Below are 25148 nucleotides of genomic sequence, written 5' to 3'. Positions count from 1 at the left end.
ACTCCCTGTATATAGCCATGTTATTTTCTACTCCCTATACATAGCCATGTTATTTTCTACTCCCTATATATAGCCATGTTATTTTCTACTCCCTATACAGCCATGTTATTTTCTACTCCCTATACAGCCATGTTATTTTCTACTCCCTGTATATAGCCATGTTATTTTCTACTCCCTGTATATAGCCATGTTATTTTCTACTCCCTATACATAGTCATGTTATTTTCTACTCCCTGTATATAGCCATGTTATTTTCTACTCCCTATATAGCCATGTTATTTTCTACTCCCTATATAGCCATGTTATTTTCTACTCCCTATATATAGCCATGTTATTTTCTACTCCCTGTATATAGCCATGTTATTTTCTACTCCCTATACAGCCATGTTATTTTCTACTCCCTATATAGCCATGTTATTTTCTACTCCCTGTACACAGCCATGTTATTTTCTACTCCTCTATATATAGCCATGTTATTTTCTACTCCCTATATAGCCATGTTATTTTCTACTCCCTATATAGCCATGTTATTTTCTACTCCCTATATAGCCATGTTATTTTCTACTCCCTATATAGCCATGTTATTTTCTACTCCCTATATAGCCATGTTATTTTCTACTCCCTATATAGCCATGTTATTTTCTACTCCCTATATAGCCATGTTATTTTCTACTCCCTATACAGCCATGTTATTTTCTACTCCCTATATATAGCCATGTTATTTTCTACTCCCTGTACACAGCCATGTTATTTTCTACTCCCTATATAGCCATGTTATTTTCTACTCCCTATATAGCCATGTTATTTTCTACTCCCTATACAGCCATGTTATTTTCTACTCCTCTATATATAGCCATGTTATTTTCTACTCCCTATATAGCCATGTTATTTTCTACTCCCTATATAGCCATGTTATTTTCTACTCCCTATACAGCCATGTTATTTTCTACTCCCTATATATAGCCATGTTATTTTCTACTCCCTATATAGCCATGTTATTTTCTACTCCCTATATAGCCATGTTATTTTCTACTCCCTATACAGCCATGTTATTTTCTACTCCCTATACAGCCATGTTATTTTCTACTCCCTATATATAGCCATGTTATTTTCTACTCCCTATACAGCCATGTTATTTTCTACTCCCTATACAGCCATGTTATTTTCTACTCCCTATATATAGCCATGTTATTTTCTACTCCCTATATATAGCCATGTTATTTCTACTCCCTATATAGCCATGTTATTTCTACTCCCTATACATAGCCATGTTATTTTCTACTCCCTATATAGCCATGTTATTTTCTACTCCCTATATATAGCCATGTTATTTCTACTCCCTATATAGCCATGTTATTTTCTACTCCCTATATATAGCCATGTTATTTTCTACTCCCTATATATAGCCATGTTATTTTCTACTCCCTGTATATAGCCATGTTATTTTCTACTCCCTATATAGCCATGTTATTTTCTACTCCCTATATAGCCATGTTATTTTCTACTCCCTATATAGCCATGTTATTTCTACTCCCTATATATAGCCATGTTATTTTCTACTGCCTATATATAGCCATGTTATTTTCTACTCCCTATACAGCCATGTTATTTCTACTCCCTATATAGCCATGCTATTTTCTACTCCCTATACATAGTCATGTTATTTTCTACTCCCTGTATATAGCCATGTTATTTTCTACTCCCTGTATATAGCCATGTTATTTTCTACTCCCTATACATAGTCATGTTATTTTGTACTCCCTATATATAGCCATGTTATTTTCTACTCCCTGTATATAGCCATGTTATTTTCTACTCCCTGTATATAGCCATGTTATTTTCTACTCCCTATACATAGTCATGTTATTTTGTACTCCCTATATATAGCCATGTTATTTTCTACTCCCTATATAGCCATGTTATTTTCTACTCCCTATACAGCCATGTTATTTTCTACTCCTCTATATATAGCCATGTTATTTTCTACTCCCTATATAGCCATGTTATTTTCTACTCCCTATATAGCCATGTTATTTTCTACTCCCTATACAGCCATGTTATTTTCTACTCCCCTATATAGCCATGTTATTTTCTACTCCCTATATAGCCATGTTATTTTCTACTCCCTATACAGCCATGTTATTTTCTACTCCCTATACAGCCATGTTATTTTCTACTCCCTATACAGCCATGTTATTTTCTACTCCCTATATATAGCCATGTTATTTTCTACTCCCTATACATAGTCATGTTATTTTCTACTCCCTGTATATAGCCATGTTATTTCTACTCCCTATATATAGCCATGTTATTTTCTACTCCCTATATAGCCATGTTATTTTCTACTCCCTATATATAGCCATGTTATTTCTACTCCCTATATAGCCATGTTATTTCTACTCCCTATACATAGCCATGTTATTTTCTACTCCCTATATAGCCATGTTATTTTCTACTCCCTATATATAGCCATGTTATTTCTACTCCCTATATAGCCATGTTATTTTCTACTCCCTATATAGCCATGTTATTTCTACTCCCTATATAGCCATGTTATTTCTACTCCCTATATAGCCATGTTATTTCTACTCCCTATATAGCCATGTTATTTTCTACTCCCTATATATAGCCATGTTATTTTCTACTCCCTGTATATAGCCATGTTATTTTCTACTCCCTATATATAGCCATGTTATTTTCTACTCCCTGTATATAGCCATGTTATTTTCTACTCCCTATATAGCCATGTTATTTTCTACTCCCTATATAGCCATGTTATTTTCTACTCCCTATATAGCCATGTTATTTTCTACTCCCTATATATAGCCATGTTATTTTCTACTCCCTATATAGCCATGTTATTTTCTACTCCCTATATATAGCCATGTTATTTTCTACTCCCTATATAGCCATGTTATTTTCTACTCCCTATATAGCCATGTTATTTTCTACTCCCTATACAGCCATGTTATTTCTACTCCCTATATAGCCATGTTATTTTCTACTCCCTGTATATAGCCATGTCATTTTCTACTCCCTATACATAGTCATGTTATTTTCTACTCCCTGTATATAGCCATGTTATTTTCTACTCCCTGTATATAGCCATGTTATTTTCTACTCCCTATACATAGTCATGTTATTTTCTACTCCCTGTATATAGCCATGTTATTTTCTACTCCCTGTATATAGCCATGTTATTTTCTACTCCCTATACATAGTCATGTTATTTTCTACTCCCTGTATATAGCCATGTTATTTTCTACTCCCTGTATATAGCCATGTTATTTTCTACTCCCTATATAGCCATGTTATTTTCTACTCCCTATACATAGCCATGTTATTTTCTACTCCCTGTACACAGCCATGTTATTTTCTACTCCCTATATAGCCATGTTATTTTCTACTCCCTATACATAGCCATGTTATTTTCTACTCCCTGTACACAGCCATGTTATTTTCTACTCCCTGTACACAGCCATGTTATTTTCTACTCCCTATACATAGCCATGTTATTTTCTACTCCCTGTACACAGCCATGTTATTTTCTACTCCCTATATAGCCATGTTATTTTCTACTCCCTATACATAGCCATGTTATTTTCTACTCCCTGTACACAGCCATGTTATTTTCTACTCCCTATATAGCCATGTTATTTTCTACTCCCTATATAGCCATGTTATTTTCTACTCCCTGTACACAGCCATGTTATTTTCTACTCCCTATACATAGCCATGTTATTTTCTACTCCCTGTATATAGCCATGTTATTTTCTGCTACCTGTACATAGCCATGTTATTTTCTGCTCCCTGTATAAAGCCATGTTATTTTCTACTTCCTGTATATAGCCATGTTATTTTCTACTCCCTATATATAGCCATGTTATTTTCTACTCCCTATATAGCCATGTTATTTTCTACTCCCTATATAGCCATGTTATTTTCTACTCCCTATACAGCCATGTTATTTCTACTCCCTATATAGCCATGTTATTTTCTACTCCCTGTATATAGCCATGTTATTTTCTACTCCCTATACATAGTCATGTTATTTTCTACTCCCTGTATATAGCCATGTTATTTTCTACTCCCTGTATATAGCCATGTTATTTTCTACTCCCTATACATAGTCATGTTATTTTCTACTCCCTGTATATAGCCATGTTATTTTCTACTCCTGTATATAGCCATGTTATTTTCTACTCCCTATACATAGTCATGTTATTTTCTACTCCCTGTATATAGCCATGTTATTTTCTACTCCCTGTATATAGCCATGTTATTTTCTACTCCCTATATAGCCATGTTATTTTCTACTCCCTATACATAGCCATGTTATTTTCTACTCCCTGTACACAGCCATGTTATTTTCTACTCCCTATATAGCCATGTTATTTTCTACTCCCTATACATAGCCATGTTATTTTCTACTCCCTGTACACAGCCATGTTATTTTCTACTCCCTATACATAGCCATGTTATTTTCTACTCCCTGTACACAGCCATGTTATTTTCTACTCCCTATATAGCCATGTTATTTTCTACTCCCTATACATAGCCATGTTATTTTCTACTCCCTGTACACAGCCATGTTATTTTCTACTCCCTATATAGCCATGTTATTTTCTACTCCCTATATAGCCATGTTATTTTCTACTCCCTGTACACAGCCATGTTATTTTCTACTCCCTATACATAGCCATGTTATTTTCTACTCCCTGTATATAGCCATGTTATTTTCTGCTACCTGTACATAGCCATGTTATTTTCTGCTCCCTGTATAAAGCCATGTTATTTTCTACTTCCTGTATATAGCCATGTTATTTTCTACTTCCTGTATACAGCCATGTTATTTTCTACTTCCTGTATATAGCCATGTTATTTTCTACTTCCTGTATACAGCCATGTTATTTTCTACTTCCTGTATTCAGATATGTTATTTTCTGCTCCCTGTATACAGCCAATTTGTTTTACTCTATTTTTTTTGTTATTCACTGTGTATTTATTCCTCCTGTCACCATTTCTATTTGATTTTTGATCTTATCTTTAACTCTGCATTACTGGAAACAATGTTGTACACGGAGTCACACTACCAAGTCATAGTGGAGGCCGTTTAAGATGCTGGTCAGGTTCAGAGCAGCCAGGAGGGTGGCCATAATGCCAGGCCAACTAGACCAGACTGCAGAGTCTATTATGTCTCAATGGGCTGCCTTTACTCGGAGTGAGCAAGGAATGGAATTACCTTTGCGCGGCTGGCTGCGGAAACAGGGCCTCTGAGAACTGCACAACAATTAACTATCAATCAGAGAGCCCCTCCAGGGGGCTTGTTGGAAAAGCGGTCCTCTTACACACAGCCAGCATCTGCCTGCCGGATTAACGCAGTTATATAAAACACACACCTATAGACATGCACGTGCATGAATGCGCACACACACATACAAATGCGCCAGTACACATGGCCTAATCCATTTATTTATTACTGCGCTCTTCCTTTCTCATCCCTCGTTCTCTCTCCACCCCTCCTGCTCACACGGCTGATGAATTGTTCTATGCCGCTACATAACACGGCTTGGAAGGTGGAGAGGAGGTTGGTTAAAGAGAGGGGAGTCCCACAGCTTTTTACACATCTCCTATATATCCGTGTTGACACTTCCGATGAGGCCGTCAGTCTGAACAGCAGACGGAAGAGTCGCAGATCTGACAACAATACTGAAAATATTCAGACAAGAGAATGCCTATGGTGTGTTGCTGTTCTTACCTTGGGTAGAGATGTAGTGATTTGGTCTGTGGTAGCCCTGAAATCCGAAAGACAGAGCGAGAGAGAGAAACAAACTTTAAGCATGTGAGTCAAAAAGGTTTGAACACACAAAGGAATGCAGGATAATGGGCATATTTGTTTACTTGAGTCAAAAAGCAAAACCTGCTGCAGTGAAAACATATTTCAAAAGCAGCAGTCTGATCTTAAATTAATAAATAATTCAAACCAATTAGAAAGAAAAGGTTGATTGGGCTTCCAGCAAATATAACGTTAGTGAACACACATGTAAATAAGGATCATGATTTACATAAATTAATTTAAAACCCACACTAACAGGCAGTTAGTTATATTAACAGTATTGCACTTTTCATGTAGCCTCATTTCTTGGCCAGCTAATAGTCTAACCATCGATCAAGCAACATTATGGACTAAACATTCAAATCCTGTGTTGCTGCAGGATTATTTTGTTGTGACAATAGTGGTCAAATTAACATCCAACATACACATGGTTGTACTATTCTTCCAATGCATATTGTGTGATTTATCTTCGTAATACTCTCAATCTCCTAGGGATTACTCGAATCCCTTCAAATTTAATTTGTCGAGCATCTTGTATTCTAGCAAGGCCTACCGTACAAAGTGGGAAGCTAAATGTAAGCGTAAAGAGCCGTTCCCACACGCCACAAAGTGTGAGCCATTGTCTTCATCTGGTCCAGCTCTTAACACCGCCATATTTAATTTACCTCAACAGTAATTAACTTTCTCAACGTGGAATATAAAAGGACTGAATCAAACGGGAAAACTTAATCCCTCTACTCTGATAGGCTGGGCTCTCTGCCTCTCTGGGCTCTGACGGGCTCTCTGCCTCTCTGGGCTCTGATTGCTGAGTGCACTGTTTAAATGATTTCTTTATATCTTGTCCAGCATAAGAGTTGTTTATCCTCTTGCTCTGCACACTATCGATGACTTCTCACCGTGGGAGCACACATGGTGAGGAAAATCGACTATAGAGTTAGTTAGCGAGAGACTATTAGGAGAAGGGTTTTTGACTGGTCACGTATTGTGTGATCATCATGATGGAAGAAAGGTTTCGACGTTCTTCTGAAATTCGACTTCATTGGGATCTGTTGTGTCTGTGCCTGGGAGACAAGCAGCACTCACTAAAGTGCTGCAGAGTTCACTGACTGACTGCGCCACACACAAACCCTAGCCTGGTCCCAGATCTGTGCTAATTAGCCAACTGCTATGGTCGTCGTCATGCAAGACAGCACAAACAGATCTTGGACCAGGCTACAGAAACACTCGGGAGGGAGCAGCAAGCCAGACAGAGTCTGAACGGAGAGGAGAGGTTCAGCGGAGGGAGGTGTACAGTACATATACAGGTCTTCAGGCCCGTGTCCTGATAGGAGTCCTGATGGTTAATTCACCACGAGTCCCTTGGGGGTCAGGCTGTAAGTAGCTTCATCAGCTAACCTGCAGTGCGGCTAGATGAGCCGCAGAATGCTAATTCAACACAACACACACAGGACTGGACACAGACACAGGACTGGACACACAAACACCCAGAATTTATTTCTGCTATATTCTAATGAGTACTGTAAGACTGATTCTTAGGAAATTGATTTGGTGGGATGACAAATCCTTATTTCAAATGCTAAATGTCCATTAAGTTTCTAGGGACAGCATCTTAACAGACTTAACAACAACGTAGCAACAACGTAACAGATGTCACTCTACATAATGTCCTTGTAATCACACCTCCCAGACCCAAACAACAATCACGTATGCAAATAAAAATGGTTCTGGATAACTTCTGGTTATGGAGGACTATAAGAACAGGCGGTACCCAAGCAAGACAGCGAGGACTTAGATGTTTCCGCTCTAACACTTAGATAGTCCTCTATTGACAATGAGCCGCTGCTTTCATAATTATCTCTTTATCAATCTCCGAGCACCTGCACTGCAAATCTACACTCATTTACCTTTGAAGAGGAGGGAGCTAACGGTAATGTTGCTAATGGCTAATGACAAATGAAGGCAAAGCTCGGAGTGGCGGTAGAGGGGGAGGCGTGGAGGAGGAGGCGAGGATGTAAAGGGGGAGGCGAGGAGGAAGCTAGGAGGTAGAGGGGGAGGTGAGGATGTAGAGGGGGAGACAAGGAGGTAGAGGGGGAGGCAAGGAGGTAGAGGGGGAGGCGTGGAGGAAGCTAGGAGGTAGAGTGGGAGGCATGAAGGAGACGGAGAGGAGGTAAAGGAGGAGGCGAGGAGGAAGCTAGGAGGTAGAGGGGGTGTGGAGGAAGCTAGGAGGTAGAGGGGGAGGCGTGGAGGAAGCTAGGAGGTAGAGGGGGAGGCGTGAAGGAGGCGGAGAGGAGGTAAAGGAGGAGGCGAGGAGGAAGCTAGGAGGTAGAGGGGGAGATGTGGAGGAATAGGAGGTAGAGGGGAGGAAGCTAGGAGGTAGAGGGGGAGGCGTGAAGGAGGCGGAGAGGAGGTAAAGGAGGAGGCGAGGAGGAAGCTAGGAGGTAGAGTGGGAGGCGTGGAGAAAGCTAGGAGGTAGAGGGGGAGGAGGCGAGGAGGTAGGGGAGGAGGCGAGGAGGTAGAGGGGGAGGCGTGGAGGAGGAGGCAAGGATGTAGAGGGGGAGGCGAGGAGGGGAGGAGGAGGCAAGGATGTAGAGGGGAGGCGAGGAGGGGAGGGGGAGGCGAGGAGGTAGAGGGGGAGGTGAGGAAGAGGGAGATGATAAGTATGCATGGGGTGGTTGGTTGGCATGGGTTGCACTGTGCCAGCTGGTTGACTGGAGAGGAAAATAAAATGTACTCTGTCAACAGTAATAGCCAGGAGGGTAAACAAGGGGTGGGCTTTTAGCAAACCAACAATCCTACGTGCTGGACGTGACTGTGTGCAGTCCGTAGAGTTGGACCAAGTATTCTAATTCTACAGATTGGACATACAGCGCAATCAGAAAGTGTTCTGACCTCTTGACTTTTTCCACATTTTGTTACATTATAGCCTTATTCTAAAATGTAATCAATTGTTTTTCCCCCTCATCAATCTACACACAATACCCAATTTTAACTCCTTTTTTCTCCCCAATTTTGCGTTATCCAATTGGTAGTTACAGTCTTATCTTATTGGTGCAATTCCCGTACTTGTTGTTGGGAACCTTCAATGCTGCAGACATTTTTTGACACCCTTCCCCAGATCTGTGCCTCGACACAATCCTGTCTCGGAGCTCTATGGACAACTCCTTCGACCTCATGGATTGATTTTTGCTCTGACATGCACTGTCAACTGTGGGACATTGTATAGACCAGTGTGTGCCTTTCCAAATCATGTCCAATCAACTGATCAAGTTGTAGAAACATCTCAAGGATGATCAATGGAAACAGGATGCACCTGAGCTCATAGCAAAGGGTCTGAATACTTCTATAAATAAGGTCTCTGTATTTTTTTATAGCCATTATAGAATAAGGCAGTAACGTAACAAAATGTTGAAAAAGTCAACGAGTCTGAACACTTTACAAAGGCACTGTATATATCCCTATTTTGAGAGGAAGAGGAAGAGGAGGAGAGTGAGGAGGATTGGGGGCTATAAGCAGTAGCCTTGCCATCATCTCGTTCCTTCTGAGAGCTATGCGCACACACATGCTGGCTGACCTTTCTGTCTAACCCCGGCTGGTGTTGTACTTACATCCACGTAATTTGCATTAATGTAGTCAGAGCTCTGCTCTCCCTCGATAGCCTGCAGCCGGACACGGGAGTGATCATCTGGAGGAAGACAGGACAGAGAGAGAGAGAGAGTGAGAAACAAGGGCCCCATTAGTCATACGAACGAGACAAACACTGGTAGGCCATCCCTGTGGAGGATAGGGACTATGAAGTTTAAGGTCATCAACTCCTGCAGGTACAACTACCAGGTCACTGTGTTTTTCTCTGACATATGCCCTATAGAAGGAAGCCCTTTCCTGGTTGAATAAGTTGAAGTCCCTATTCATTAGGGTACAAGTCAACGGTGGTGTGGAAGTGAACTACGCTGGCACTTCAGTTTCAGTTCTTCTTTAGTTTTGGGATTCGAAGAGAATGATCTGGACCCAGTGAGTCCAAATCACCAGATAGTTGCAGAGAATAAGCTTTGGTAAATCAACCATAGTGAAGTGTGCCTCTACTTAATCAAAATCACCACAACAGAGCTCTGTTATGAAACAAGTGTCTATCCATTAGTCAAAATAATCCAATTTGACTAATACGAGATATCTCCTCTGTTCTCTCTTTCTCTCAGAGGAGAGACTAACTCACTCTGAATGATTTATTCACTTTAATTATTACAGCCGGCAGAAAACTGGCAGTCCATCCAACATGCCCTGCAGCTAATTGGCCGCCGCGCCGGGTGGAGAACTGTGATTGGTCGGTTGCTCATTTGCAGAGACAGGAAGTGTCCGGAATCGTATTGCCGTGGAAATGACAGGGGCGGTCTCCTCGTTGGGGGACTGGTATAGCTGTGAGGGTGGTGTGTGTGTGACACCCTCGGCAATGTCTCAAGCCCAGAAATGAAATTGTTCCCAAGTCAGGGCTCATTTTCATAATTGCAAAGGCAATTAGTACTGCCTGTGTGTATATGTCTGATAGGATGTCAGTTGTCGTGACAATCACAGCTTAAAGATGACATTTTCAGGAAGAGAATGATCGCAGTTCTTATGGTTAACATTCAGTAGAACCATTTCATATGTTCCAAACAATACAGCCTTGACATTTTTCACAATAATGTTCACAAATAGACCCACACTGAGAATTCATATCCAACTGGGGGATTTGACTGTCGAGACAAAAAAGGAAGAATTGTTTGTACCCACATGCAATAATGTTTCCGTATCGGTTCTTCATCCTGTTCTCGTCTTTCTTGGCAGAGTCCCATGGTGCAGACTGTCCTTCAAAGAAGCTCTGCGGATGGAAGGAAAGAAAAAGAGAGAGAAACAGAAGAGAGAGAGAGGGGGGGGGACAGAGCGAGAAAGTGTTAAACAGGAGGACATGAAAGGTCCTAAGGGTTAGGAGGTCAGCTCTTTAAATGGACAGCACAGCTCAGTCGTGGATCCTTTCCAGTCAAAACAGAGATAGATCTTCATCATTATTAAAGATGAGAGGAAGCAGGAGAACGGCCTTCTGGGAGCAATGTCAGAGAAGGTGCCCATTAGGCCACCACTGAAGCCAATCAGAATCTCCCTAACCTCACCGAGGTAGAACACCAGTCCTCCTTACAAACTGTACCCACATACTCTCTGAAAGACTAGTCCCTGAAACATACCAGAAGATGAATACACACACATACCTGCCTGATCAAAAAACTCTGCTCGAGCACAGCACCTCATGATTTATTAATAGTATGAGTTTTTGGGAATTCTGATCTTGCACCGCAACACCCAATTAGGACTAATTATGAAAATAAATGTCATTGCTGGAGTGGTGCTGTTGATTATTGGTTCTTTACCCAGGCTAGGGGCTACTGCTTTCCTCCTGTAAGTTAATGTCTCCTCCACTTCCCCCCAACATCACGTCTCCAAAGAGTGGTGCTGTTGATTATTGGTTCTTTACCCAGGCTAGGGGCTACTGCTTTCCTCCTGTAAGTTAATGTCTCCTCCACTTTCCCCCAACATCACGTCTCCAAAGAGTGGTGCTGTTGATTATTGGTTCTTTACCCAGGCTAGGGGCTACTGCTTTCCTCCTGTAAGTTAATGTCTCCTCCACTTCCCCCCAACATCACGTCTCCAAAGAGTGGTGCTGTTGATTATTGGTTCTTTACCCAGGCTAGGGGCTACTGCTTTCTCCTGTAAGTTAATGTCTCCTCCACTTCCCCCAACATCACGTCTCCAAAGAGTGGTGCTGTTGATTAAAGGTCTCCTCCACTTCCCCCAACATCACGTCTCCAAAGAGTGGTGCTGTTGATTATTGGTTCTTTACCCAGGCTAGGGGCTACTGCTTTTCTCCTGTAAGTTAATGTCTCCTCCACTTCCCCCCAACATCAAGTCTCCAAAGAGTGGTGCTGTTGATTATTGGTTCTTTACCCAGGCTAGGGGCTACTGCTTTCCTCCTGTAAGTTAATGTCTCCTCCACTTCCCCCCAACATCACGTCTCCAAAGAGTGGTGCTGTTGATTATTGGTTCTTTACCCAGGCTAGGGGCTACTGCTTTCCTCCTGTAAGTTAATGTCTCCTCCACTTCCCCCCAAAATCACGTCTCCAAAGAGTGGCAGGACGTATAAACGGATCATAACGAGGTGTTGTTATTTAGCCATACCCATCCCACGCTCTTTCCAATACCGCTCGCTCTCTCTTAGTCCCATCAGACAATTCATCTGATTAGATTTGATTGCTTGCAGTGGAACTTATTTTTGACCTGTAAATCCTACTTACCACCCCCCCCCCCACTAGCTCTCTCGCACGCTTCTTCCCCTCAATGATATAACACGGAACAAGAAGCCTTGATCAGTCCTGAGTGGATAATGAAACAGCTCAGTCCCCATGACGAGGAGCCTCTTCACACTGCCCCCTCCCACCCCACGGCATACGCAATGAAGGAAAAGGCACCACCACTCCAAATCAAATGATGGTGAACTTTTGGTATTTTCTGAAAGGTGGTGACTGGGATGCCTAATGTTTGAAAATATGGCATTTATTAACAGTTATCAATGGATATCACACAGCCATTTGACTAAATGAGGATGAAGGAGTAATCAGAAAGGACGGAATAAAATGTGTATTTTCCTGAAGACGTCTTTGGTGTCGAGGGTCTCCGGCATTAATATGCAAACAATCCTTTGAGTACACATTTTGACGTCACCTTGAGATGAGCTTAAAAGACCAGCCTTATCACCTGACCTTTACCAAGCACGGTTGGGTGTTGGAAAAACATGCCCTTACAGGTCTTGTTAACCCCAAGGGACACTTTGAAGAGAAGGCCGTAGTTTAATGCAGATCACTTTCTCTCTCTCTGAAGGTCTCAGAACTAGCTGCAGTAAAGAGGCATTAAACACATGTTGACAATACTGCAGATGCTTAGTCTCCTCCCTCCATCTCCCTCTCTAGGTTTAGGGTTTCAAAGTGGTGCTGGTTTGTTATTCATTGCTGCCGTGTGTCTTTCAAGAGAGCTATCTTTTCATGTGCAAGACGTGACAAGGAGCTGCCCTGATGAGCGAGAGAACCAGGGGAGGAGAGGAGAGGATTGATAGAGAGAGACTCTCTCTCCCTTTTCCTTCCTCCAGAGGTGAGCGGTGTCAATGAGAAAAAGATTACTATAAAGCATCTGGAATCTGTCAAAATATTTTGGGAAGAGATAGATAACACAAAAAAATATTATGTGATGTGAAGTGCACCAACACTGGCAGGTGTTCAACTATTCATAATTTTTGACTGCCAGCTTTGAAAAATAATAGATTTGGCAACAATGTCTCTTGTGTTTGCAAGACTTCTACGAAATGTGCGGCTCGAGGGAAAATACAAAATTGGGTAATACAACATTTATTTAAGACATGTTAGAGTTTGCAACATGCTTTTCTGAGCCTATTAAATCACCCAAAAGTTGGATACTAATGAAAAAAGGTCTGGCAAAATATAAAACATAATATTGTATTACTAACATCCATAGCAGCAAACTGTGGGGGAATTACAAGTCAAATGGCTAGGAGGTAGCTCCAGGCTCCATCTATCCCCCTTGGCACTATAATACTAATCTACCATTGGCCAGGTTTTCCCACCACCCGCCAGTAACCCTTAACGTGATTGGTGGATGGTGGAAAGCCAGTAATGAATTCAAAGCCATGCATACTTTCCCCCCCAAAAAACATTTTCAAAGCCTTATACAGATGATTTTCATGGAAGTAGAGCTACTGAGATGAGATCTGTGGTCGACTCTCACGAGACCAAATCCAAACAAAGGTTGTTTACAAATGTGTTTACATCCCTGTAAATCAGCATTTCTCCTTTGCCAAGATAATCCATCCACCTGACAAGTGTGGCATATGAAGAAGCTGATTAAACAGCATGGTCATTATACAGGTGCACCTTGTGCTGGGGACAATAAAAGGCCACTCTAAAATGTGCAGTTTCGTCACACAACACCACAGATGTCTCAAGTTTTGAGGCAGCGTGCAGTTGACTGCAGGAATGTCCATCAGAGCTGTTGCCAGAGAATGCAATAAGCCACCTCCAAAGTAGTTTTAGAGAATATGGCAGTACGTCCAAAGCAGCCTCACAACCGCAGACCGCAGGATCGTTCTTCCAGCCACCCGGAAAGTTAATGAAACTGTGGGTTTACAGAACCAAAGAATTTCTGCACAAACTGACAGACACCATCTCAGGGAAGCTCATCTGTGTACTCGTCATCCTCACCAGGGTCTTGACCTGACTGCAGTTCGGCATCGTAACCAACTTCAGTAGGCAAATGCTCGCTCACCTTCGATGGCCACTGGCACACGGAGAAGTGAGCTCTTCCTGGATGAATCCCGGTTTCAACTGTACCAGGCAGATGGCAGACACACGGTTTGCAGAAGTCAACGTTGTGAACAGAGTGCCCCGTGGTGGCGGTGGGGTTATGGTATGGGCAGGCATAAGCTACGGACAATGAACAGAATTGCACTTTATCAATGGAAATTTGAATGCACAGAGATACCGTGACGAGATCCTGAGGCCCATTGTCATGCCATTTTTAAGGTAGCCGTGACCAGCAGATGCATGTCTGTATTCCCAGTCATGTGAAATCCCTAGATTAGGCCCTAATGCATTCATTTCAATTGACTGATTTCCTCATATGAACTGGAACTCTTTGAAATTGTTGCATGTTGCGTTTATATTTTTGTTGAGGCTAAGTATGATCAGATTCTGCCAGTCTTTCTTGTTGGTTATTTTTTGGGTGTAAGATATTATACCAAGAGAGCAAGTCTTTCATGACTTAAGAATTCAAAATGGCGTCTGACTGCATTATCATCAACACAAATCAAATATGTTTTTTTCCTTTGAAGCAGAGACAGGCCTGAACTATAGGAGAATCATTTACTGTGTGTCTGGGATGAATGCGGAGTGTGTTTTGTCTACAAACACTTCCAGTAGTCAGGACCTCTGCTCTGTACTGTAGTGTCAACTTAACGTCACTCATTTCACCACTCTTATATTCTCATTGACCAGGGGGATTCAATCTCAGACGACACATTTAGTTGTTGTTGTATATTGCGGTTTGTTAAATGCATCTTTTTGGACGCAGACAACCAACAGCAGGTATCGTAGAGAGAATTCTAATCATTATCAGGAGGTGTAGGTTGTGTGATCGCTGCATCTAGGGTTTCTGTGATACTGTGACAAAGCTACAATCTAAAAACATTTGTTTACAATCAAACCAAAAAGGGGACTTGCTTACCTCGTTTATCTTTTCCATAGATAACGTTATGGAATAACAAGAAGCATGGAATCGGGGGAGAGATTAGAATTGATCTGTTTAGTTTTCGGCTCGTTGTGTTTAGAGAGAACATGAGAAGAGACAGTGGTAGCAGAAAACAGGGAACAAAACGGGGGGGGGGGGGGGGGGGGCACTACAATGATTCGCCGTCTCTAACTTGTAGCGGCATTACAAATAGAAAGGTAGAAAACTATAGAAAAACAGTGAAGAGAAGCACTTTCAGGTGGAAGAGTGGAGGGGCATCAATTATTCTGCACTCCGTATTCTTATGACTGGCAAATACTGTATTATTACACTAGCAGCCTACCTAAGCCCTAAAAATCATCAATCTATATCCATAATGAATTGAGCCCTCAGGGAAGTCCCAAACCACAGGGCCAGCCCAGGGCATGGGAGATTGAATTATTCATCTGATTCCTGTGTTGTTTAATGTGTAAATAGTGGGTATAGCAAAGCAAAGTATAAGATGGGAGGGGGAATGGTGGATAGTTTATTTCAGGTAAATACCAGTGGTGGAAAAAGTACCTAATTGTACCTAAAGTAAAGATACCTTAATAGAAAATGACTCAAGTAAAAGTGAAAGTCACCCAGTAAAATACTACTCTAATTCTATTTGGTTTTAAATGTACTTAAGTATCAAAATAAATGCAATTGCTAAAATATACTTACGTATCAAAAGTAAAAGTATAAATCTTTTAAAATTCCTTATATTAATCAAACTAGACGGCACCATTTTTTTTTTTTACAGATAGCCTGAGGCACACATCATTTACAAATGTAGCATGTGTGTTTAGTGAGTCCGCCAGATCAGAGGCAGTAGGGATGACCAGGGATGTTCCCTTGATAAGTGCATGAATTGCACCATTTTCCAGTCCTGCTAAGCATTCAAAATCTAACGAGTTATTTTAGGGATCAGGGAAAATGAATGAAGTAAAAAGTACATTATTGTCATTAGGAATCTAGTGAAGTAAAAGTAGTCAAACATATAAACAGTAAAATAAAGTACAGACACCCACAAAAACGACTTAAGTAGTACTTTAAAGTATTTTCACTCCACTGGCAAATACCCTCCGTAGAAAAGGTAGAAACTCCCTTGTAATGGGTTGGAAGGTGAGAGAGGTAGCTTGTGTATACAGTATGTACACACACACACAAACAATTGTATTCAAGCACACACACTATGTAAGGGCGAGGAAATAAGGCACTGCTGTGACAGTCGTTAGCTTTGTCATAAGCTTCTGGAGAAAAGCGCTGTTCCCATAAACAGACTCTAGGCAGAGCTGGCAACTCGCACTGGTCTGAGCCATTAACACAGTCTCAGCCTGGGAAATTCCCCATTAGCGGATGCGTGTGCTGTAGGATTTCTAAAGATTCAGAAGGCACGTTTTTTCCACCAAGACGGTTGTTTAGCATTGTTAGGGAGCGGATGCCGTTAACGGGGCAGTGTGGCGTCCAGTCAACAAACTGCAGGAGACCAAACACTATGTGAGAGGAATTCAAGTGGTGACAAACATTGGAACGGAAGGAATGTGTGGACACAAAACCCGGTGCATTTTTGTGTGCAACAATAGCTAGTGAGAAGTTCATTTGCAGAGATAAAAAGTGACAAAATCAATCTAACAAACAATGAATCTACACAAAAGAAAAAGAGTATGGTGCAAATAAACAAGAACGAATGTAACAACAGAAAGAAAGACAACCAGGGACAAAGACAGACAGACTGGGGAAGTGATATGGGAGGACATTAGTGGGTGCGTGTGAGGACATTTTGATATGAGGGGGCATTTTGACATGTGAGGACGTTTGTGTGTGTGTGAGGATTTGCCATGTGATTGAGGAGGGTGGGACCCTACATTTTGCAGGCAGTTGGGCCACTCACCTCGTACTCCTCCTTGAAGCCGTAGCCCTCAGCACACTTCATCTGGGTAATGTGCTGGAGCAGGTCTGCCACGCGGATGGCCGGGTGGAGCTGACCCGTCTGGTAGGGGGGCACGTCTGCCACCTCCCTCTTCTTCTTATAGGAGTGGCTGTGGGACTGGACCAGACTGCTGGTGTCACTGGTCATGGTGTGGTTCTCATCTAGAAACCCAGAGAGGAGGGACGAGGTCACGCACAAATACATATACACTGGTCAGGACTGGAGTGCCCCACAACCCCATACGGACATAGAATAGGAAACACTCTTGACATTATAATGGATGAATACAGGGTCACAGTATAGTTATTCAATGAGAAAACATGAAATGAACAGGAGTTACTTATAAACTACGTTGTGCTCAACTAGTTATTACAGTGTTTTGAAACTTGGTGAACACAAAATGGAGCTCGTATCTTAACAGATAACATGGTGTAAAATAAATCTATTTACATTATACAATGAGGGAAAAGAGCTTTATTTCTATTGCCGCTAGAATAACCCTCACTTCTCATAGCGCTAGCTTGTGGCTAACTTCTCACGGCGCTAGCATGTGGCTAACTTCTCACGGCGCTAGCTTGTGGCTAACTTATCACAGCACTAGCTTGTGGCTAACTTCTCACAGCACTAACTTGTGGCTAACTTCTCACAGCGCTAGCTTGGGGTTAACTTCTCACAGCGCTAGCTTGAGGCTAACTTCTCAATACAAACTTCCTATCCACAAAATCGACCAATGGCAAAATGAAATTGATGATGGAATGGCGGCGGTGGATGGATGACGTGGGTGCACGATCAAATGAAGTGGGTACTCTGTTCAGTAACTATGTCTTATGGGAAACCGTAAAAAAAATAAAAAAGTGTCAGAGGCATGAGACCCCCATTTAAACAAAGTGGGGGTAGGGGTGGTGGAGTGTGGGTGGGCCGTCATATAGTCCACATATGCATGAGGCAACACTGTCCACGGGTGGAGTCAAATCCCCATGCTAGGTAATGGCTTCACAGGGGGAAGGGGGGCGTGAGATGCCCTAACACAAGTGCATGCGTAGCAACACAAGATGGGAGAGCAGGCCCCAAGGGAAGGCAAGCGCCCTTTCAATAGCATGAGGCACACACACACACACACACACACTTCCTCACCCCAGAGAAAACAGGGCAGACTGGCAACTTACCATTAATGGGCACTTTATTAGAGGACATAACAGGTTAAATGTGAAGAAGAAAAGAAGAGAAAGGAAACAGGGTATAAGCAACAATATGACGTTTAGGCATGAGCACCTGCACAGTTTTAATTTTCTCTAGCTGTTTCTAGGCACCAACATGTTTTTGCCTTTCCGGGAGTCCAGTCCTAACCAACTATTCAGTTCAATCGGACACCTCACAGAAAGCTAGATCTGGGACGCTTTAGTTAGGGTTGTGTTAATTTGGTTGGAATCACCTAGAATTGACCATTTCAAATGTAATCAATGCTGACTAAGACATGATAAAGACATTTTGTTTTCTGAATGAATAAAATATTAATTTGACTTTAGCCAAAACAATTTAACTAGTAAAAAACTAGTCCAGATAACGTTTGAAAACCTCTCTACAAAACAAGTGGAACCCCCAGCTAACCCTCTGTGGTACTGTAAATTGTGAACGTGAACACTGGGCCCTTGTCCGAGGAAACGTCTAGAAAATCACTAACGCCATTCTTCCTTGAGACACTGTTGTGTTCTGTATCTCTACTAGCCTACAGTGTGTACATTATCTGGTATGTTAATATGTGTCTGTCAAATATCTACATCTGGTATTTGTAAAGTGAATTGGGAAAGTATTGAGACCCCTTCACTTTTTGCACATTTTGTTACATTACAGCCTTATTCTAAAATTGATTCAATTGGGTTTTTATCTCATCAATCTACATAATAACAAAGCAACACTTTTTTATAAAGATCTGAAATATCACATTTACATAAGTATTTAGACCCTTTACTCAGTACTTTGCTGAAGCACCTTTGGCAGCGATTACAGCCTAGAGTATTTTTGGGTATGACGCTACAAGCTTGGCACACCTGTATTTGGGAAGTTTCTCCCATTCTTCTCTGCAGATCCTCTCAAGCTCTGTGAGGTTCGATGGGGAGCGTTGCTGCACAGCTATTTTCCGGTCTCTCCAGAGATGTTCAATCGGGTTCAAGTCCGGGCTCTGGCTGGGCCACTCAGGGACATTCAGAGATTTGTCCCGAAGCCATTCCTGCGTTGTCTTGGCTGTGTGCTTAGTGTCGTTGTCCTGATGGAAGGAGAACATTCGCTGAGACTGAGGTCCAGAGAGCTCTGGAGCAGGTTTTCATCAAGGATCTCTCTGTACTTGGCTCCCTTAATCTTTGCCTCGATCCTGACTAGTCTCCCAGTCCCCGCTGCTGATGCTGCCACCACCATGCTTCACCGTAGGGATGGCGCAAGGTTTTCTCCAGACGTGACTCTTGGCAGTCAGGCAAAAGAGATCAATCTTGGTTTCATCAGACCAGAGAATCTTGTTCCTCATAGTCAGAGGTGCCTTTCGGCTAATTCCAAGCAGGTTGTCATGTGCCTTTTACTGAGGAGTGGCTTCTGTCTGGCCACTTCACCATAAAGGCCTGATTGGCGGAGTACTGCAGAGATGGGAGTCCTTCTGGAAGGTTCTCCCATCTCTACAGAGGAACTCTGGAGCTCTGACAGAGTGACCATTGGGTTTTTGGTCATCTTCCTGACCAAGGCCCTTTCTCCTCAGATTGACCAGCTCGGCCGGACGGACAGCTCTCGGAAGAGTCTTGGTGGTTCCAAACTTATTCCATTTAAGAAGGATGGAGGCCACTGTGTTCTTGGGGACCTTCAATGCTGCAGAAATGTTTTGGTACCCTTCCCCAGATCTGTGCCTCGACACAATCCTGTCTCGGAGCTCTACGGACAATTCCTTCGACCTCATGGCTTGATTTTTGCTCTTATATAGACATGTGTGTGCCTTTCCAAATCATGTCCAATCAATTGAATTTACCACCGGTGGACTCCAATCAAGTTGTAGAAACATCTCAAGGATGATCAATGGAAACAGGATGTACCTGAGCTCAATTTCAAGTCTCAAAGCAAAGGGTCTGAATACTTATGTAAATAAGGTACTTCTTTTTTGTATTTTTTATAAATTAGCAACATTTTCTAAAAACCTGTTCTTGCTTTGTCATTATGGGTTATTGTGTGTAGATTGATGCAGAAAAACATTTATTTAATCCATTTTAGAATAAGGCGTAAAGTAATAAAATGTAGAAAAAGTCAAGGGGTCTGAATACTTTCCAAATGCACTGTATGTTGTCTATTGTACCTGGCTGTCTATTGCACAAACCTCCTACCGAGACAAAGATATTGAAACTTTTCTCTATATGAAAGGGCTTGAAACTGACAGTTGTACTGAAGGAGTTTATTAGGGTAGGTTAAGCAGTAGTGACATTGACAAAATGACACAAATGTGTCCATCCTTAACATTGCCCTAGAGCTCTCCAATGTTTGCTATTTTACATGTTCGTTGCTATGGCGATGGGAACTACTTTGTCTGTTTGTATGGATATTATTTTTTGGGGGTTTGCTGTGCCACTCCCCCTCATCCAGTCCACATTGTCTGTCCATGCATATGAGAGGTCATAGACATACGTGACGTCACACGCACGACACGGAATGCGGATGGGATGGAGTGAATTAGCCAACCTCAGCTTGATTAGAAAGAAACAAAACCTTCTGGTCTGACAAAGAAAGAAAAGCAGGCAGGTATGGATGTGTGAAAGCCATTATCAGGAAACAAACCAATCCAATCCAAATCACTATCTCCATCTCTCTCTCTCTCTCTGCTTCCCTCAAATGTACAGCACCTAGTCTATTTTGGAGTTGTCCGTTTCAGTTGGTCTATAAGCATAAGGAATGTATTGTAGGGAGAAAAAAATGAAGAATGTTTTCTCACCCAAGATAGCGGTTGGCACAAAGGGATCTGCCCACAACCCAAAACCAGTGCAGAGCAGGGTGTTAACAAAGAAGAGACAATATAGCAGTGAATAAGGTGACACACTCCCCACTCCAGGTAAGACAGCAATATTAGAGCAGAGCAGTTACAGTTTGTTATCACCAAGAGGCAAAGAAAACCTCCAATGGAAGAACAGCATCAATAGTTCATTTTTAACATTATAAGGGGTTATAACTCAGTTAAATGTAGATCATGTCCAACATGATCCATCGAATAGAATATACATACAGATCAATTCAAATCAATCTACCAATATGGCTCAAAATGGTTGTCCCAAATAGTATGCTGAAGTGCAACCGCTATAGAGCAATTAAAACTGCAGGCAAAAAGAGAGCATGCATCATTACATTGTTTTGGCAGGCCACCATTAGATCAAGCAAACCGTTTATCAAACAAAGACACAGGCACCTAGATCGGGATTGGCCATTTGTTAAAGAGGTCAAAGTTCAAGGGGTCATAAGAGGTCACCAGCAGTTTTAGACAGTAGTAGAAGCAGAAGGAGTTAAGCGTTAAAAGGTGAGGTAGTTTACCTGGGTAGTAGGAGGTGGGTACGGACGTGCTGATGGAGTTAGTCTTCATGGTGAACGTCGAGGGAGAGGCAGCTTTTAGCAACAGAGAGAGAGCAGGCAGTAACACAATGGTCAAGAATCTTTAGTGGAAGAATTAATAGTATATTTCTAGACGATCTGTAGGAATCAAACAATTTGGCTTCCAGACTCAGATCTGTCTGAATAAAAAGTTGTCTCAAGGAGGAAGTGTGTGTTGAAGCCATTAGGAAAGAGGCTTGTAGCTTTTGCATGTCCCCTGACAGAGTCAATTTAACAAGTCGAATAATGTCAAGAAACTAAGACATTTCACTATTCACTGTTCTGGCTACGCATATGGATACAAATACGCTAATGCTTTTTAATGACTGTATTTTTGAACAAGTAACAACAACGGGCTGTGTTCATACAACATATTCAGCCAAATCAATAAAGTTCAGTCGGTTTGTTGATAAAGCCGGCACAGTACACCGAGCGATCGTTGCTGTGTTTGTCGGTCGCCATCAGGCATTCTGACATAAGTTGCCTACAGTGACCCTGCTGTTAGTCAAGGATATTGCGATAGACAGCGGGATAAGGTCACGGCTGAATGGCTCTGTCGTCCAATGAGAGCATGTTTATTTATTTATCCCCAATGTTTCCCAGGTCACTCCAATCTGCCCGGCGACACGTCAGCCGGCCCTGTCAGGCTGAAATGGCATTCCCCTCTTGCAATATTAAATGAGCGCCAAACGATCCAAGACTCGTTCTCGCTCCTGTCTCCTTTCTGCTTTTGACAGACAGATGAGGCGCGCGTGGCGGTAAGGGGAGAGAGAAAAAATGCCTAGTGACCCTGGCACCTCTTAGCCTTCAGAGTTGAAAGACAGAAAACACCATGGCTGTAGCTTACTTACTCTCCAGTAACAGAGATATAAGGTCTAAGAACAATAGAGAATATGATTCTGGAGATCCTTATAATGAAGGGATGTCTTAATGTCATATAGTTGTGAGGGATAGGGGCATTTGGAAGCGGAGGGGGGGGGGGGGGGTACAAGGGGGAAATCAGATGATGAGAGCCGCTGGCTCAGCATGCCAAGCAATAGGGGCTGACTAATGTTTGGGCCTGGGGACCACCGTTGGTGGGGGGGAATTAGGGGATTGTACCTCAGCCAGGGTCAGCTGTCCCTGGGGTGAGGAGGAAGGCCAGAGGGGGTGGAAGCATGACAGATGGGGAAGATATAGGGCGGCAGGTAACCTAGCGGTTAAGAGTGTTGGGCCAGTAACAGACAGCTTGTTGATTCGAATCCCCAAACCGACTAGGTGAAAAATCTATCGACGTGCTCTTGTGCAAGGCACTTAACCCTAATCAATCCTGTAAATCGCTCTGGATAAGAGCATTTTCTAAAAAAAAATTAATTTTTTTTTAATGTTGATCTACCCCCCTCATGTGTCAACATGGGATACCCATAGAAGTAAATAAAAGGCTAGTAAAAGGTAAGAAGGGTTTGAAATAGGCACAGGATCAAAAACAAAGATTAAAGCATTGAAAGCTTGGGAAAATTAAGGGAGGAAGATCTGAGACAATAAGTCCTTATTTAGATGCTGTATCGGGAAATTATAGTCGAGCTAATAACTAAACAAAACTGAAGACATTTCTAACCTGCTTGGGTATCGAGGGTTTTGCAAGAGCCTTTCACATGACTTGATCATTGATAAAACAGAATTTGTTTAGAATTGAAAGAAATTCCTCTAATGTACCAGTGTTAATCTATGTTACCTATAGCCTTTTCACACTACTGTGCCCACCTAAACCAAAAATGTTTTTCTTCTCACATTGTCCTTTCCACTACGGTTCCAGTGACTATTGTGAATGTGTAACCAGGCCAGCTATGTACAGCTTGGTTTGGCTGGGTTCAGCTCAGTGTGAAAAGCCTTCCATACTCCCCGCCGCCAACCCACAATGCCCTGGTGTTAGACACTCACTTCTCCCATTGAGTGTGTGGCTGTGGGTGTCCATGAAGGAGATGGCCTCGTCACAGTTGGTGCCCTGCTCCGTGTAGCTCTTGTCCATGGAGTTCACCATCACCGTCATCTCCTGTCGCGTGCTGCTCAGGGTCTCCTTGCGCTTCTTGGCCAGTTTCCTGGTTTCATACCAATCACAATAGAAAGAAGAAAGGGTCACAGGGGAAACCAGTGAAAAGCTAGTGATACAGTAAGCAATACGCTAAATAAGTATCATAATCAAGCCTCATGTTGACATGATCTGGTTCATACCTGGCTCCAACTAAGATTTGTTTTATATCAAGCCTCATGTTGACATGATCTGGTTCATACCTGGCTCCAACTAAGATTTGTTTTATATCAAGCCTCATGTTGACATGATCTGGTTCATACCTGGCTCCAACTAAGATTTGTTTTATATCAAGCCTCATGTTGACATGATCTGGTTCATACCTGGCTCCAACTAAGATTTGTTTTATATCAAGCCTCATATTGACATGATCTGGTTCATACCTGGCTCCAACTAAGATTTGTTTTATATCAAGCCTCATGTTGACATGATCTGGTTCATACCTGGCTCCAACTAAGATTTGTTTTATATCAAGCCTCATATTGACATGATCTGGTTCATACCTGGCTCCAACTAAGATTTGTTTTATATCAAGCCTCATGTTGACATGATCTGGTTCATACCTGGCTCCAACTAAGATTTGTTTTATATCAAGCCTCATATTGACATGATCTGGTTCATACCTGGCTCCAACTAAGATTTGTTTTATATCATGTTGACATGAGCTGGCTCAACTAAGATTTGTTTTATATCAAGCCTCATTGACATGATCTGGTTCATACCTGGCTCCAACTAAGATTTGTTTTATATCAAGCCTCATGTTGACATGATCTGGTTCATACCTGGCTCCAACTAAGATTTGTTTTATATCAACCCTCATATTGACATGATCTGGTTCATACCTGGCTCCAACTAAGATTTGTTTTATTTCAAATATTATAATGGATTTCATTGAGCCTGCGATTTGAACCCAGGTCTGCTGTGGTTGTTCTCTTACATCACATCAGGGCTCGCAATTCATGTCTCCTCGTGAAGTGGAGATGGACAGCGGAGAAGAAATCTAGTCTGCATCCAAACAGTGCTACCTTTCTCCTCATTCAACCCAGAGGCTACACTGTATATTTTGATGCCATATCCCCCAGAGTGTCATGTAAACACAGGCATAGATCCTGACTCTTAGGGCAGGGCGTTAGGTTGGGCCAGATCCTGACTCTTAGGGCAGGGCGTTAGGTTGGGCCAGATCCTGACTCTTAGGGCAGGGCGTTAGGTTGGGCATAGATCCTGACTCTTAGGGCAGGGAGTTAGGTTGGGCATAGATCCTGACTCTTAGGGCAGGGAGTTAGGTTGGGCCAGATCCTGACTCTTAGGGCAGGGAGTTAGGTTGGGCCAGATCCTGACTCTTAGGGCAGGGAGTTAGGTTGGGCCAGATC

General features: G+C 42.3%; 1 protein-coding gene across 10 annotated transcripts in view; it reads right to left on the bottom strand.

Annotated features, from left to right (window-relative positions):
* Nucleotides 1-25148, bottom strand: part of LOC115123979 (receptor-type tyrosine-protein phosphatase mu-like) — a 399895-nt gene that overhangs the window by 76987 nt on the left and 297760 nt on the right. For 4 of the 10 annotated variants that reach the window (XM_065006960.1, XM_065006963.1, XM_065006964.1 and 1 more), the window contains 7 exons: nucleotides 23631-23788; nucleotides 21654-21725; nucleotides 21064-21090; nucleotides 17067-17266; nucleotides 10601-10688; nucleotides 9442-9518; nucleotides 5759-5795 (listed from right to left, as the gene is read on the bottom strand). In XM_065006960.1, coding sequence (XP_064863032.1) covers nucleotides 5759-5795; nucleotides 9442-9518; nucleotides 10601-10688; nucleotides 17067-17266; nucleotides 21064-21090; nucleotides 21654-21725; nucleotides 23631-23788 — 659 coding nt within the window. The remainder of the gene's footprint in view (nucleotides 1-5758; nucleotides 5796-9441; nucleotides 9519-10600; nucleotides 10689-17066; nucleotides 17267-21063; nucleotides 21091-21653; nucleotides 21726-23630; nucleotides 23789-25148) is intronic. The other 6 variants (XM_065006962.1, XM_065006970.1, XM_065006969.1 and 3 more) reach the window with 2 other exon arrangements.

The sequence above is a fragment of the Oncorhynchus nerka genome, linkage group LG22 (assembly GCF_034236695.1).
Source record: "Oncorhynchus nerka isolate Pitt River linkage group LG22, Oner_Uvic_2.0, whole genome shotgun sequence".
Lineage (NCBI taxonomy): Eukaryota > Metazoa > Chordata > Actinopteri > Salmoniformes > Salmonidae > Oncorhynchus > Oncorhynchus nerka.
This window is presented reverse-complemented; position numbering and strand designations above follow the sequence as displayed.